Source organism: Alexandromys fortis, unplaced genomic scaffold (genome assembly GCF_014885135.2).
Source record: "Alexandromys fortis isolate MF-2015 unplaced genomic scaffold, M_Fortis_MF-2015_v1.1 scaffold_240, whole genome shotgun sequence".
NCBI classification, from domain to species: Eukaryota; Metazoa; Chordata; class Mammalia; order Rodentia; family Cricetidae; genus Alexandromys; species Alexandromys fortis.
Genome location: NW_026068133.1, coordinates 1,237,735 through 1,254,090, shown reverse-complemented (window position 1 = coordinate 1,254,090; position 16,356 = coordinate 1,237,735). Strand labels below are relative to the sequence as shown.

Below are 16,356 nucleotides of genomic sequence, written 5' to 3'. Positions count from 1 at the left end.
GCCCAAGAAGAGGCTAGATGCACCCGCCCCCTCGCTTCCGCGTCTTCAGCGCGCTCTGCGCCTGCGGAGGAGGCGTGGCTATATCAGAGCACCAATCAGGTCGGCTCTACCTCCTGAGCTGCCCAATGGGAGCCGGAAGCGTTGTCTGGGAGCGTGGGGCGCGAGGCGGTGCATGGCGGACGCGGTGCTGTTCGAGTTTCTGCACACCGAGATGGTGGCGGAGCTGTGGGCCCGGGACCCAGACCCTGGCTCAGGGGTGAGCGGCACGCCGTGGCCTCGGGGGTGACTTCTCGGTCGAGAAGTGGCGTGCGATCGAGCCCTCCTGGCCTGTCATTGCTGAGGTGGCGTGAGATGACTCGGGACAAGGGCTCAGTTCGGGGCCTGGTCCTGGTGAGCCGTTGGTATTTAGGGTAATTGGCTATTACTAGGGACGGATGAGCACTCGCCTCGCCACCCACGGTGCAACTCAACATCTTAATCTCCCTATCCTTCCGTTTCCTCCTTAGAAAATGTACCCTAGCCGTACCCCGTCTTAACTGTCCCCGCTGCCTGTGTGCCCCGGGTGAGCCGGGTGAAGTCTGTGCTGATCACTTTATGCCCCAGCACACAGTGGGTCTTTTAGTAGGGATTGGCTCCAATAGTGAGTAAAGACCCCACCCGGTGATGTGGAGGGTGTTGCTGGGGTCACTGAAGTATTGTAACCCATAATAGTTCCTACCACTTATGTGTTCCTTTCAGCTATCCTGGATGTCACACTCCCATTTTCCTGGGTCTTCCACCCCATCAGGCAGGTCAGCCTGACCCTTCCATCTGGGCCATGAAGAGACTGCTCTGTGTCACCCTGACTCTCAAATAAAAGGTTTACAAATAGCTTTCCGCGAGTCCACAGAAATGTGAGCTTGCCGGGCCCTCTTCTAGAAGCTTCTACTACTGCCGCTGGGGTTCCACAGCTGGGATAATAGAGTTGGTGGGGGTGAGGCCTGAGCATCAGGGCTCAGGAACTTCTCTGACTTTAAGCTACATGGCAGCTGTCATGGCTTCCTCTGGATCCTTCGGTGTAGGAGCTCAAGGCCTGCATAGAGACTGCTCTGCCCCCGCATTATTATTTTCTCTTTTCTTCCCTGGTCCCCCCCCCCCCCCCCCCCCCCCCCCCCCCCCCGCAATCTCCTGAGCATGTGGTCGTGAGGCAGGTTTTCACTGTCTATTCCAAGCTGGCTTCTGATGAAGCCACTCTGGCTGGAAAGTGCTGGGGTTATAGGTGTGCAGACTCCAAACAACTCTCTTCCTTCTCTGACTTGGGAAAAGCACCCCTGGATCAAACGTGGGCCCTTCTGTTTCTGGCTTGCACTCTGTGCTCCCAGTGTGATACAGCCGGCCTCTGCCTCCCAAGGGACTGCACCTGGAATCTATTCTAGTCTTAAACATATGATCCTCCTGCCTACACTTCCCAAGTACTAGGATTTGAAGCACAGATTTTTCTTAATTATGTCTGTACTGATTGTCTGAAATTTTTTTCTAATTCCCTAAACAGTATGATGTAACTAGATAACAGTGACATTGTATTAGCATTATAATCACTTAGTATTATAATCATATAGATGGGATTTGCAGTCTATAAGAAGGCTGGGGTGTGGCTCAGTGGTAGAGCCTCTGCCTATAATCCCCCAGTGAGGGGCTGGGGTGTGGCTCAGTGGTAGAGCCCCTGCCTAGAAACCCCCAGTGAGAGTCTAGGTTTTTATCCTCAGCACAACAAAATAAAGCAAAGTCTGTGGAGGAGTGTGTGGGTTATTGCATACACTCCATTTCATCAGAAGGACTTTTGCAGTTTATCTGTGGATGTTAAATATTCAGGTCCTAGAACAGCACCTGAGGCAGACAACTTGTTTTGATTTTCAGGATTGGGACTTTGGAAGAAGGACCATGTTTTGGAAGCTGCACAGGCTCTGGGGACAGCCACAAACAAAAACTCAATCCCTCAGCTCCAGAATTTGTCTGTGGATAGGGAATCTGCCTGACCCAGCTGCTCTTTGCTTTGTACTGTATGCCATTTGTCCCAATACTGGTGACATCTCTCCCAGCATCCTCTCTGTGTATTATATCCCCTGTTCCTTCTACTCATGATCATGTGGCCATGGGGGACTGCCCTAAAAACACACTGGCTGGCCGGGCTCTGGTCTGTTCATAGGGCAGTAGAGTCCCTGCTCTATCTCCCCCAGGAGAATAAGAGACAAAGAGCCTTTGGAGGCGCTGCTGTGGTGGGGGCTTCTCTGCACACCTCCCTGGCCTTCCCCTGCTTTCTGTTGTCTCACTGTACTCAGAGTTTTCTTCGGGCTGTCAGCTCCACTCACAAACACGGCATGGAGACTTGCTAATTATGAAAGCCTGCCTTAGCTTAGGCTTGTTTTTAACTAGCTCTTATCATTTAAATTAACCCATTTCTATTAATCTACAATACGTTGTGTGCAGCTCTCCTGCTTCCTTCCCTTCGTGTCTCCTCTGTACCTGTTATCTCCTACTTCCTGTCTGCCTGGAAGTCCTGCCTGTACCTCCTATAGTCTATATTCTAGCTGTTGACTGTTCAGCAATACATCATCACACAGTGTACACATATCCCATACCATTTCCCACTTTTTGTCTAGATAAAAAGGAAAGGTTTTAACTCTAACATAAAATTGTAAAATTATACACAATAAGAACAATTATCAGGTAAGAATTATATTCACAAAGCTCAGTCTATTTGTATCTGGCATATTTGGAGAAAATACTCTACTATTTATCTTACCTTGGTTAATTTAAAGTTTATACCTAAACATTTTCTTTTTTTTTTTTTTTTTTTGTTTTTCGAGACAGGGTTTCTCTGTGGCTTTGGAGCCTGTCCTGGAACTAGCTCTTGTAGACCAGGCTGGTCTCGAACTCACAGCGATCCGCCTGCCTCTGCCTCCCGAGTGCTGGGATTAAAGTCGTGCGCCACCACCGCCCGGCCCTAAACATTTTCTATCCAAACTTTCCATCCTAAAACTATGTTTTTAGATCTCAAAACATTTTTAGATAAACAGTTTAAACTATTATGTCTCTCAACCTTAAACACTTTATACCTCTTATGTAAGTTTTCTCCATTTCTAATCTAGTCTTCAGTATCCATTAGAGACCTGAGAAGGATATACCTATTACCCAATTAAGCAGGAAATGCAGAGCAAGCAATTTTCAAAACTATAGAAATGACAGAGACATCTGGCTGCCTAGACAGTCACTGAAAGTTCCTCTGGAACATTGGGGTATTCATCTTCGGCCTACAGGCCCAGACTATCTGACAGACTTCTGTCTGGGGTGACGGCATCTTTAGGGGACCCTGAGGAAATTGGGATAATGGTCAAGTCCTGGGAGAGCTAGCTGTTGTCAGTCTTGGAGTGATGGATGGGAAGGTGCAGGCTTATCTGAAGTTTGGCTGAATATTCTGTGAGGCTGGACCTTCTCAGCAAGCAGCTCTGAAGCTGTTCTGGATGTAAAGTTTTGAGGAAACTGCAACAGAGGCATTCTGAGAGGCTGGGTCACCTGGGCTACTTGTCTTTATTGGTGTCTGGTCCTTTTGTTCTGGAAGCACACAAACTTCATTTATTTGTTTGTTTGTTTTTGTTTTTTTGAGACAGGGTTTCTCTGTATAACAGCTCTAGCTGTCTAGGTGTCCTGGAACTAGACCAGGGTGACCTTGAACTCATTGAGATCTGCCTGCCTCTGCCTCCCAAGTGCTGGGATTAAAGGTGTACAGTACCACTGCCCAATTCAGAAACACACAAACTTTTAACGGTAACATCACAAGTCAGCTAAAGATGGTTTTTGTTCTGTGTTTGAGCAGGTAAAGGGCATCTGTTAACTTGATAAATTTGTTTGGACTGCATGACCAAACTTAAAAGTCTCTCCACCATATCCGTGTGAAAGGACAGCATGTACTAATAAGTCCACCACATCCCTGTGAAAGGACAGCATGTACTAATAAGTCACAAGGACCTTGCAGCCAACACGGTTTATCATGTTCATCCCATCTCAGAGCTGTTCCTCCAGTACAACGATCAGCATATGCCACCTGTCCTGTAGTCTATTTTGGTTTTGTTTTGTTTTTTTCAAAACAGGGTTTCTTTGTGTAGCCCCGGCTGTCCTGGAGCTCACTCTGTAGACCAGGCTGGCCCCGAATTCACAGAGATCTACCTGCCTCTGTCTCTGGAGTTCTGGATTAAAGGTGTGTACTATCACGTCCAGGGGGGTAGCCTTTGAGACAGAATGTCTCAGTATGTAGCCACAGCTGGCCTCGAGTTTGTAATTCTTCAGCTTCAGCCTCCCAGTGCTAGGGTCACAGATCGTAAGGCCATGCCTGGCTAACACCTTGATTGAGATGTAGGTGCTTTCACCCAGGCTCCTGCACTGAGCTAGCCCCTTTCACCCAGGCCCCCTGCACTGAGCTAGCCCCTTGATTGTGGCATGTTGAGGTGCGATCGAATACAAGGTCTCAGACATACCTTACTGCTGAGCCTCACCAACCTTTTCCTGTAACTGTGACAGCACCTCATGTAGCCCAGGCTGGTTTCAGCTCGCTGTGGTTGAGAATGACCCTTATGCTTCTGGTCCTCCCACCTCTGTTCCCAAGTTTGGGGACTATAGGAGTACCTCACCACAGGTGCCTTGAAATTTTTTCTCAATACAGGGTTTGGCCAGGTTGCCCACACTGACCCTGAATACACTCTAGCTCAGGCACCATGTGACCTTCCTGCCTCAGCCTTCCAAGTAGCCTAGGTCAGCTAGGCCCCAACCTCAGGGACGACATGGGGCTGGGGACAGATGAGGGCTGATTTCAGAGATTCCACCTGGGCGGAAGACCACGACAGCTTTCGGGAATCAGCTAGAAGGCTCTAGAAGCTGAGCTTTCCTGGCCGAGGGGAGAGAAAGCTGGGGAAGAAACCATCACAGTGTCTTCCTGAACCTCCCTTTCTTGACCTTCTAGGGAAAGAAGAAGAGCCTGTCAGTCCTGGAGGGCCTGGGCTTCCGCGTGGGCCAGGCTCTGGGTGAGAGGTGAGAGCCAGCTCCACCTGCCCGGGAGGGTGGGCAGACCTGATGTTGGGGTTTCAGGTGGAAGACCTGGGGTGGGGAACATTTCGTGGGCCCACACATGTACCAGATGGCCTGGCTCCATCAACACCCCCCTCCAGGCTGCCCCGGGAGACACTGGCCTTTAGAGAGGAGCTGGATGCCCTCAAGTTCCTCTGCAAAGATCTGTGGGCAGCCATGTTCCAAAAGCACATGGATGGACTCCGAACCAACCACCAGGTGGGTGTGTGAGCTGGCCTGGCTCAGTGCCAGCACCTGGCCTCCAAGTTGGGAGCAGTGGAAACCCCACAAGGAAACCTCCCAGTGGGCCCACTGGGGACTTGGGAAGCAAGAACCATAGATTCTCCATAATCATCTACACCTTCTCCTTGGAGCCCCAAAGGAAAGCCAGGGCTGCAGTCGGGTGGCAGGGCTATTTTTGCAACTTCAACCTGCCTGTCAGGAGTGAGCTAGCTAGTGGCCTCAACATGATGATTCTTGTCCCAGGCTTGTGGTAGTCCCCATCGAACGCCCACACTGTGCCCATTCCCTGCCACTGTTTCATGGGCCAGGGCTTCAGCTTCCAGCACTCCTGCCAGAAAGCGACTGCTTCCTACGAAGCCACGTGTCCAGCAGGGTGCCCAGGCCCCCAGCAGCACTGAAGGGTTGGGTGCTGGGGTCCTTGGGTCTTCTCTCCCTTCTGTCAGTGCCCAGCCTCACCAGGCTCTTTCCTGTCGCCAGGGGACCTACGTGCTGCAGGACAACAGCTTCCCCCTCCTCATCACCATGGGCTCGGGGTCACAGTATCTAGAGGAAGCTCCCAAGGTACTGGGGAATACAGGAAATGCCCATCTGCCCACCCCCTGCCTGGTGTCCCCTCCTCCCACAGTGGTCTGTGTCCCCCATCCTAGTTTCTAGCCTTCACCTGCGGTCTCCTGTGCGGCGCCCTCCATACGCTGGGCTTCCAGAGCCTAGTCACCGCCTCTGTGGCTGCCCTGCCTGCCTGTAAGTCACTCGGGAGCCCTCAAATGTGGTGTAGGCTTTGGGGCTTCCCCATCCCTGGTCCCTCAGTGTTGGGAAGGGGAACCAGAATACCAAACCACATCTGACAGGGAATTTGAGGCCCCAGAGACAGCTAACATGAACATACCCATGTACCCAGCCTGCCACCTGGGGCCTCTAAGGAAGTGTAGCAGTGGGGCATCTTAGGCCACCTGGCAGGTTCCCTGGTGACCTCGAAGTGTGGAAACCTACTGCCCACCTGCTGTCATCTTAACCCACAGGGCACTGCTGGGCCTGAGTCCCGCTCCTCCCCATTGTGGGGACCTGGGATGAATGAGCAGACAGGAGCTCGGGCCAGCCCTCCTACCTCCTACAAGTTCAGTCACCTGTCCCTGGGCTCCCTCTTGGTCTGGGATTTGGGCCAGTTGGGTGGGGGCAGTCCCCTATAACCCACTTACTCCAGGGCTCCCCAGGCTGCTGGTGCAGGTGAGCAGCCAGCCTGCTGACAGGCTTCCTGTCCCAGCCCCAGTTAAAAGTGGTGTGGCTTTTCCCTTCCAGGTAAGTTCCAAGTGGTGATCCAGAAGTCCTGAGGACCCCAGCCCACAAGATGGTGGCACTGTGGCCCTGTCTCAGCAGTCACCTCTGCAGGTGGTCTTGAAGCTGGAGCTCACAGGCTCTGAGTTCATCATGTGCTTCAGACGAGGGAATGGAAGGAGCCCGGAGGGCCCCGAGGGGCAGGACTGTCCCATGACTTCAGAATGGGCATGGGGGGGCATCACCCACATGACAAGTGTTCAATAAAGGTTCTTTACACGGACACAGACCTGTGTAGTGGCTGTCACAAGTCCCTCTGCTCCCACCCCCACCCTGAACACCTGGTCCAGCTCACCAGCTCTGCCAATGAACACGTCCGGGGCTGCCCTCGGCCCTGCGGGACATGGTGCACGCAGCTGCACCCTGCCACCTTCTTCTGGTTGTATTTGTAGCATCTGAGGCTGCACTTGGACTTGAGCCTGGGCTCTGCTGCCCACTGCTGTGTGGGTAGGTACCCAGGCCCAGGGGAAGGAACAAGGGCCAGTGGCTCTTTATTAGTTTTTAAGTATGTGTATGTCTGCCGGATCCAGTCCGCTGCAGGGGCAGTATACACTAATTACTGAGCTTTCGATCGCTCCAATCCCCAACCCCCAGACAAGGTCTCTCTGGGCCGGACAGGACAGATGGTTCAGAGGCTTAGCCTGGGATTTGATTCCCAGAGCCTACACAGTGGTTTGCAACCATCTATAACTCCACTTCCATAGGATGCGAAACGCACTATTCTGACAACTGTGGGCACCAGGTACCCACACATAAAAGCAAGCAAAACAAGTCATACAATAAGATAACAAGACAAGGTAACTCAGGTTGACCTTGAGTCATGAGTGGTCCTCCTGCCTCAGCCTCCCAAGCAAAGTCTGATAAGTGTCGCTAAGGCTCAGCTGAGTCCCTGTGCTGGGGGGGGGGAGCATCCACCTCTAGAGAGGTCCACCTCTAGAGAGGCCTGTCCCTGGCTCCAGTTCCCTACAACTAAACTCCTAGTACCACAGGTTGCATACATGACCCCCTGCCTGTAGGCCCCACCCTAGCCCCCTCTCTAGGTCCAGCAGCCTTGAATTTCTGCCCTTTCCTTGCTACACAGCCTAGCGGGCAGGACTGGCACTCCACGGTTCCCCTCTAGATACATCTCTGCCTCCCAGGTGGGCCAGGGGACAGTCCCCAAACAAGGGGCTTGAAGGACTGCTGGCAGAAAAGAAACTTCACAGTGGGAAGAAAGTAGCCTGTCCTTGACAGCAGGAGGCAGCGTGGCCACTCAGGTCCCCACTCATGCAGGGAAAGAATGCCACAGTATGGGGCGCCCTTTTCCCAGCACCACCCTGGCCTGACCAAGCACAGGGCAGAACCCTGGAAGTCGGCACTTCCTTTCAGTTCCCCACTCTGTGTGGTCCGGGGCAAGGAAGGGGCTTTGTGTCTCTAGGCCTCAGGTTTCTCATCTGTGAAGTGGGCACGACTTCTGTGGGCTGTGATGATAAAGGGGCTACCGAGTGCCCAGGTTCGGTAGCCGCTCCCCGTGTGTGCTGTTGCCAGGGGAGCCGCGCCTAGTAAATGGGTCAGCTGTGCTAGCCCTAAGGGCCAGCCCCGGGCTGGATGGACTCATCCCTTTGACAACCTCAAGAAACAGGTGCCAATCTGGCCTATTCATCAATGAGGAAGCCGAGGCCCAGAGAGATGAAGTCACTGACCCACGGTCACACAGCTGTGCCACAGACTGGTGGAATTCTTTCTGCCTCCTCCCTCCCAGCAGAAGTGCGCAGAAACCTGGTGGGAGGATTGCTCTCCACCCCTTCCTGGGTTCATCCAGTCCGAGGTACCCAGTACTAGAGAGCATCAGGCCAGGCGCCTGCTCAAAGGGCGGGGACACACGCCGGAGAACCGGCCGAGCGGGCGCCACTGGGCTCCAGCCAGGCCTGCGTGCGGCCACGGCAGGGAGCTGGGGCCGCGGGGCCACCACCAGGTAGGTACTGGGAGCCCTGACTGGGATGGGGGAGCAGGAGGTGGTGGGCTGATCCGCTGGTCTGATCCCCAACCCTCATTACCCAGGTTCCTTTGCCCTGGGCAGACAGTATCTTCCCCAGCTCATCTCTGACTCCTCTGAACCTCTCAACACGCTGCGCGCCCCCACTCCACTGCCTGAGGAACCAGACGTCCCTTCTCTTCATCCCCGCGTTTAGCTCCCACATTTATTTACTTATGCTTGCTTTTGTTTTGTGAGAGGTCTCGCTATGTAGCTCTTCCTGACCTCAAACTCAGAGATCCCCCTGCCTCTGTTTCCTGAGTGCTGGGATTAAAGGTGTGTGCTACCATACGGGGCAATTCCCTATTCTTGGATTTTAGAAATTTTCTGGCTCTGCTTGGTGGCTCCCCAGACCAGGCTGCATCAGCCTCCTATAGCATCCCCCTTCCCCCCGCGCATGCCCCAAGCTCTGTACTCCCTACCTGGCCGCACAGTAACCCCTCGTCATCTGGCTATTGGCTTTCTTTCATGGGGCCATGCCAGCTGCTCACTTCAGTCCCCACTCCAGTGACCCAGGGAAGCTCCCCGCCCCCAAACCTGAACTGTGTCTCTTGCCTGTCCAAGGTCACAAGGAGTCATCTTAGACTAGGCCAGGGGCCCCACCAAGCTGATCACTGACCCTTCCATCTAGGACCCGGCCACTGACGTCACGGCCCGCCATGCAGAAGAACTGCAATGTCCACTTCACCAAAAGTGGCCGGACCCCCAATGAGCAATACTTTTTGGATCCTGACTTGGGGCACCAAAAAGGTACGAGTTCAGTCTTGAGGGGGTGGAGCTGCGGCAAGAGAGGTGGGTGGGGTGGGTGGGTGCTGAATTTATGTGCACCCGCAGAAACAGGCTCCAGGGAGAAAAGCCACAAGAGCCAGTGGTTGTGGCACATGCCTGTAGTCCCAGCATTTTCCAGGCTGGGGCAGGAGGATTGTTGCAAGTTCCAAGCTAGCCTGGGCTACAAAGTGAGTCTGGTCTTACTGAAATGAGCTGAGACAGGGTCTCACTCTACAGCCCAGGCTAGCCTTGACCTCCTTGGCTCCAACCCCAGCCTCCTGCAAATCTGACACTCAGGCATCCGCGGCCATGCTTGGCTCTTGTGGAACCCAAAGGCTGGAGTGTTCACTGTGTGGGGAGGAGGAGTAGGGAACTCCCTTCTGAAAGTCTCCAGGAGGTGGGGGACGACTTCCAGAGGAATCATAGGTGGGAGGAGGGGAAGCCCTCCTCCCCCCCTTGAGCGTATCTGAGGGAGTGGCTCAGGCTCCCATAAGGACCAAGGGGAGCGGGAGAGGAGCAATGACCTCCTACTAAAGCTGTCACAGACTGCCGGGTCTGACAGCTCAGGCCCCCCTGCCTTCTCAGCCCCTGGCCTGTCCCTTCCCCATGCCACCTCCCTTTACTCCAGCCACTTCCTAGTAGATCCTCAGCCATCCTCACCCTAAGACCCCCTAGGGATGCAGGAAGTTAGTCTCAGGATTTGGGGTGCCAAGATGCACGAATGTCTGGTAGGGTAGTGTCCTCTCTCCGTGTCCCTGGGAAGCACGGACCCTGTGTGTCCTGTGTCTGGCCTCATCTGGGTCCTTCTTGCACCTCTCACTCCTGGAGCCTCTGGGGCTCCCACGGATGCTCCAGTCCAGCCTTACCAAATAGCACAACCTGGTTCAAACCAGTGTCGTCTGGGGGGCCGGGACCCAGTCCCAGTCACCTCCACTTCCTTCCTTCCAGGATGCTGTCGTCAGTGGTACCAGGACCCGGTGGCCACTCACGCCCACGGGCCCTGTCAGCTGCCCCCCAAGGCTCACTGGCAGCAGGCCTACCGCAGCCACCGGGGTGGCAGCGGCTGTCGCAGGTGTCCCCAGCCCCTCATTCTACAGAAACAGCAGCGGCAGCAGCAGCAGCGACAACCCCCACCCCTCCCTCCCAGCCCGCTGCGGCAGCGGCACTGTCCAGTTCGCAGGGCCCAGAAGGGGTCACCTGCAATCGCCGCTGCCTGCATAGGACCAGCCAGCGCCCCCCAGCCTGCCACCTCATCACCCACAGCAGTATCAGCCATGGCCAGCAGCGGCCCAGCCCTGCCCTCTGCAGCCGGTGCTCTCCTGGAGCCCAGAGAGCCCACCGAGGCGCGGCCTCTGCCTGCGCCCCCAGCCTGTGGCTCCTTCACCTCCTATGGCGCCGGTGCTCAGCCCAGGCCTTCCTTTTGGGGCTGTGTCCCCATCTGCCTCGCTTTTGCTCCCTGGCTAGTGGTGCCTTGGGCCTTTCCTCACTCTACACACACTGTGATCCCTGTCAGGAGAGGGTTTATCCCAACCCCTTGGTCTCTTCCGCAACTGCTGGGGACCCTGATTTCTGGGCCAGGCCCGTGCCTCTGCCCTGTCCCTCGGCTGGTGCCCTGCCTCTGCTTTCTCTTTTCTTAGCCCTCTCTCCATGGCTCACAAGGCCAGAGAGGCCGCGGTAGGAGGTGATGAGGACCTGGGGCAGCATTTTGGTCAGCTATGGTGTTGGGGGGGGGGCACAGATCGAGAGTGAAGGTTAAGGAAGATGTGGGGAGTGCATGGAGGATGGGAGAACACTCGGGGATGGGGGGCATGGTCTCCTGGTGCAGTGGGCCACAGGAAGATGCTCAGTGAGGAGGTGACAGTCACGTTGAGGACAAATAAGACAGGCAGGAAAGGGGAACCTGGCTTGGAATGGGGCCATCGTTAGGGCAGGGTCATATTAGGCACTGAGGTGGCCTGCTCCAGGGACAGTCAAGGTGAGACAGGCACATAGGCTTGGGGTGTCCCTCAGAGAAGGGGACACTGGGGGGAGGCAGCTACAGAGTCCATCAGGAGGAGGGAGGAGCTGGCTCATGACACAGGTTTGGGGTGGCGATAGCAAAGGTGGGGACGCTCAGCTGTTTCAGGACTGAAAGTAGAGCAACAGGAATGAGTGGGCACTCGTGGCAAGGTTGGGCATGTACAACCTTGCCATGGCGCCCGGGGCTGGGAAGTCCATTTCACGCTCAGGAAAAGGAGGCTTAGTAAGGTGAGGCCACCCATCGATTAGGTATGGCTGAGGTCGAGGTCCACCCAGGCCACTGTCACCTCAGCTCACCTAAGCTCCTCCTGGCTCTGCTACCAGGCACAGCCACACCCGGCAGCCCACTGCACTGACTTCCACGATTAGGGTCTAAGAAGTAACGCTCAGGGGGACAGGGTGCCCTGCAGAGGGGACTTTGTGGTTCTTGTGCACAGGGCCTTCTGGGATGAGGAACTTGTGTTCTGAATTGTTGTTAGACTGGATCAGCCTCCTTCCCCTCCTTACTCCCCAGGGTCTTTGTCACAGAATGGACAAATGGCTCACAGGCCTCGCTCAGTTCCTAAGTCCCTGTGAGGAATCAGGAAGTGTGTGACGCTTTTGGGGGGTGTGAGAGTACTGTAGCCTCTGCGGGCCTTGTGCCCCAAGAAAGGTCGAGAACCACGGGCTGAGCAGGCCTACTGATCTAGGGCCAAGAAGTCCAGATTCTGCAAATCTCTGGGTCAGGACTGGGGCAGAGCCTAGAAGGGGCACAGATGCCCTTCCATGTAGGGGTGGGACCTGAGTCACCTTGGGGATTCCGGGAGGAGGATGCTGGTGGCAGAGCAGGGCTGGCTGGAAGCATGGAGGGCGGCACCTAAGCAGCCTCATTGACTCAGTTTCCCTCTCCCACCTCTAGACATCCTGACGGAGGATGATGTCTACTGCAGCTGTCTGGCTAAAACCCTGTGTCACGTGCCTGTCCCTGTGACCGTGGGTTTCTATGCTCCCTTTGGCTGCCGTCTTCACATGATGCTGGACAAGATCATGAGTGAGTGTCTGCTTGTATCGAGGGCAGGTGGGGGTGGGGGCAGGAAACAGGGTCCCTGGTCCTTTTCCTGTTCTCCAAGTCCCATCCTCTCCCTGTCCCCTTCTTCCCCACCAAATCTACTCTGAAGAACCTTCTTGAAATATACTCTGTCCCTTCCCCACTCCTGCTCAAGAACACTCCTAGCTCCCTAGTGCCCTAAGGAGAAAGCCTGGGCTTTTCACTAAGGCTGCAAGCCACACCCCTGCTTTTGATGCAAGCCCTGCACTCTGGTGGGGGTTGGGAGTGTCCCCAAGAACCAAGCACACAGATGTACGCTGAAGACGCCAGCAGAAAGTTAGCCAGCTGTTGGACACAGCCTTTGCCACGCTCTGTCATGGCTGCAGTTCAGCTCCTGCTGGCCCTGCATTGCTCCAAGCGTGCAGCAAGAGAGGAGATGAGGACACAGAAAAGGGTGCTCTGAGTTCCAGCCCTGGGCTAGGTCGTGGGCGAGGCGACAGTCCCAAGTCCCGTTCACTCATCACATCCTGTCCCAGAGGACTCAACACCCATTGTTCAGATGCTGCCAGCACCTCCTTGGTGCTTGGGGATGGAGTGATGGCCCTGCCCTCTCTGAGAGATACACACACACACTCATCTGTCCTCAGTAACTCCAAGAGTGGATTCCTGACCCAGTCTGATCATGGTAGGCTCCCTGGAGGAGGGACAGTCAGCTAGAGAAAGATGCAGGCTGTGTTCCCGCTGCCTTGTCTGCTCTGTCACTAACTCATTCATTCATAATCCATTCATTCATCTTGTTTCATTCATTCGTTTATCCGTCCATTCATCTCCTTGTATCTGGGCATGCCATTCATTTGTCCACCTATCCATCCATTCCCCGTTAGATTTCCAGGCTGCCTCACCTTCTTGTCTGGTCCCAGTTCTTTCCACCTCTGTCCCATCCTTTCTCCAGGGAGGTCACTACTTCTGTCCTCGACCTCCCAGTCTCTCTCTTCAGGCCTCCCACCTCCACCTGTGTGCCCTTGGGCCCAGCCCCTCCCTGCCATCTCGGCTAACATCTTAACATCTTCCCTTCCCTCCCCCAGCGCTGATGCAGCAGGAGGCCGCGCAGCGCGAGAGCGAGGAGCTGCAGCGCGTGCAGTGGCGACCGCGGCGCGTGCGCGGCTGGGGCGTCCCGCAGCTGTTGTGGTTCCTGGTGTTTCTGCAGCCGGTGATCACCGAGCTGCACCTGAGGCGCAGGAACGTGCGCTTCCTGTTCATCCGCTTTAGCGCCTGGCAGTACGCAGGCACCGACAAGCTTTGGGCGGGGCTGGTGACCACGTTGTGCGAGGGCATCCGCCACCACTACGGCGCGCTGCCCTTTAGCGTGTACTCGGTGCTGGGCAACAAGCCAGGTGGCCCACGCGAGGGCCTCTGCCAACGCGAGTGGCACTGCCGACGCCGCGTGTGCTTGGCACTGCTGGCGCTGCTGGCCGCGCTGTGCCTGGGCGTGGGGCTGCTGTACCTGTCGCTGGGGGGCCATGCGCCGGGCCACTCGGGTCGTGGCGTGCTTAAGGCTCTGGGAGGCGCAGCCACCACGCTGTCGGGCTCGGGGCTGCTCATGGCCGTGTACTCCGTGGGCAAGCACCTGTTCGTGAGCCAGCGCAAAAAGATCGAGCGTCTGGTGTCGCGTGAGAAGTTCGGCAGCCAGCTGGGCTTCATGTGCGAGGTGAAGAAGGAGGTGGAGCTGCTCACCGATTTCCTGTGCTTCCTGGAGATCTACCAGCGACGCCGGCTGCGCGTGGTCCTGGAGGTCACGGGGCTGGACACGTGCTACCCGGAGCGCGTGGTGGGCGTGCTGAACGCCATCAACACGCTGCTGTCCGACAGCCACGCACCCTTCATCTTCATTCTGGTGGTGGACCCCAGCATCCTGGCCGCGTGCCTGGAGAGCGCGGGCAACATGAAGGGCACGGCAGACAACGGCTACCTGTTCCTCAACCGCACAGTCACGCTGCCCTTCTCCGTGCCAGTCATGGGCCGTCGCACCAAGCTTCAATTCCTGCACGATGCGGTGCGCAGCCGCGACGATCTGCTGTTCCGGGAGCTGACACGCAAGCTGCAGCCGCAGAGCCAAGGCTCGGGCGCCGGCGAGGGAACTCAGCTGCTGGCGGTGGAGACGCAGGCAGACGGGGAGCGCACGCAGGGTCGCGTGGACGCGGAGGCTGCGCGGCGCATCCAGGAGGCGCTCTGCTGCCTGCACGACGAGGACGACTGCTTGTACGAGTACGTACCCGACAACGTGGTGTCCATGCGGCGCATCGTCAACACTGTGCCCATCACCGTCCGCCTCTTGCAGCAGCAGCAGCACCAGCAGCCGGACCGCGTGGGACCCACCCCGCGCCACGCAGTGGCTTGGGTGGTGCTCGCCAACCAGTGGCCTTGTCGCCTCAGCTGGGTGCTGCAATGCCTGGAGGACCGGCAGCAAGCGGGGGGCGCGCCCGAGGGCCGCGCACGTCTCTGGGACGTCTTCTCCGACAACAGTCGCGAGCTGCACACCATGACCAAGGCCTTGCAGAATGTGCTGGACCTGGATGGCGACCCCGAGCTTTTTGAGCGCTTTCTGGGCACTGATTTCCCATTCACCGTGGCCGAGGCACAGAGTTTGCTGCGCTGTACGGTCAACCTGGACCATTCCATCCGCCGCCGCATGGGCCTCATCAGGGCTGTCAGCGCGCTCAAACCGCCCAGCCCGCCCAAGTCCCCATCCCGGGATGATCCCCAGGCCAGTCACCGAGTCAATAACACCGCAGGGACATCCCAGGTGGCCCATGGATCAGGACACAGTAGAGAGGCACATTACCCTGGGGACCGGACCGGCAAGCCAAGGCCAATGGCCTAAAAGTCCTTGAATTTCAGGGGTGTAGAGGCTGCTTGGGTTTGGAATGGTGAATACCAGCAGCCACGGGTGGCAGCAACATCCCACCTGCCCTGATGAGTGTGAAGGCAGGGCTGGGCTCAAGACCAAAGGGGTTTGGGATGGCATACACCCTAGTGACTTTGGAAGCCAAAGGTCGGCAGGTAGTAGCTTCCTGGAGTAGGCTGTTACCGCACCAGTGTCTGAGCCAACAGAGGGGCCAGTGAGGAACACAGGAGTCAAAAAGGCAATAAAGGAAACTGTGGAAAGCCAGGGCTGGCCTTCATGTCATGGATTTCTGGGTAGGTGAGGATGCCACCTGCCCCAACCAACTTCCTGCTCAGGGAGCCAGGCCTCTGAACTGCATCCTAGCAACTGATGTTGGCATCCCAGGTGGTAGGAGGCTTGCGGGGGTGGTGGGTGAGGCTGCGGGGGCAGGGGAGATGAAGGGCAGACGCCAAGTTGACTCAGGCAAAGGGAAGCACCCAGGCCTCAGGGGATCCTAGGCCTTTGTTCCCCACACCCTAGCCTGCCCTCTGTGGGCAGAGCAGGAACTGACATTCCCAGGGCGGTGCCTGTGACATCACCAGGTGGCTCCACCCCTCAGCATGTTGGCTAAATAGGCCTCAGCCAGATGGGTGTGTGGACTGCCTTCCCCAGATAGGCAGGTAACTGTCCAAGAGGAACTATTAAGGATATGCCTGTTTTACGAGTCACGCCGGGGCCACTGGCTGGGGCTGGTTTCTGACTGTGAAGACACGTCACCAGCAGGGAAGTTGAGGAACAGAGATTGAGACATGAGGGGAATACAGAGTCAGAGAGCAAAGCCAGGTGGGACTTTCCTTTCCTGCTAGCATGATCAGAGACTAGGGATGAGTGTCACTCCTGTGGGTGGCTCCTGAGTCCTCAGTGGTCAAACATGCTACACTCAGGCTGGGGTCTCTCATCCACTATAGTGTG

General features: G+C 56.2%; 2 protein-coding genes across 4 annotated transcripts; both read left to right on the top strand.

The window, feature by feature from the left end:
* Positions 1-114: 114 nt before the first annotated feature.
* Trappc6a (trafficking protein particle complex subunit 6A) lies at positions 115-6,895 on the top strand. Of its 2 annotated transcripts, none has more exons than XM_050126353.1 (6): positions 115-256; positions 4,994-5,061; positions 5,199-5,316; positions 5,818-5,901; positions 5,988-6,081; positions 6,637-6,895. In XM_050126353.1, exons 1-6 carry the CDS (start codon positions 173-175, stop codon positions 6,666-6,668), a joined length of 480 nt encoding a protein of 159 aa, XP_049982310.1. In that variant the 5' UTR covers positions 115-172; the 3' UTR covers positions 6,669-6,895. The 2 variants fall into 2 exon arrangements, with proteins under 2 accessions (XP_049982310.1, XP_049982312.1); XM_050126355.1 differs by having other exon boundaries at positions 251-390.
* A 1,616-nt stretch (positions 6,896-8,511) lies between these two features.
* Positions 8,512-15,646, top strand: Nkpd1 (NTPase KAP family P-loop domain containing 1). Of its 2 annotated transcripts, XM_050126331.1 has the most exons (5): positions 8,512-8,626; positions 9,318-9,436; positions 10,403-10,852; positions 12,372-12,503; positions 13,586-15,646. In XM_050126331.1, exons 2-5 carry the CDS (start codon positions 9,346-9,348, stop codon positions 15,379-15,381), a joined length of 2,469 nt encoding a protein of 822 aa, XP_049982288.1. In that variant the 5' UTR covers positions 8,512-8,626; positions 9,318-9,345; the 3' UTR covers positions 15,382-15,646. The 2 variants fall into 2 exon arrangements, with proteins under 2 accessions (XP_049982288.1, XP_049982287.1); XM_050126330.1 differs by lacking the exon at positions 10,403-10,852.
* Positions 15,647-16,356: the final 710 nt, after the last annotated feature.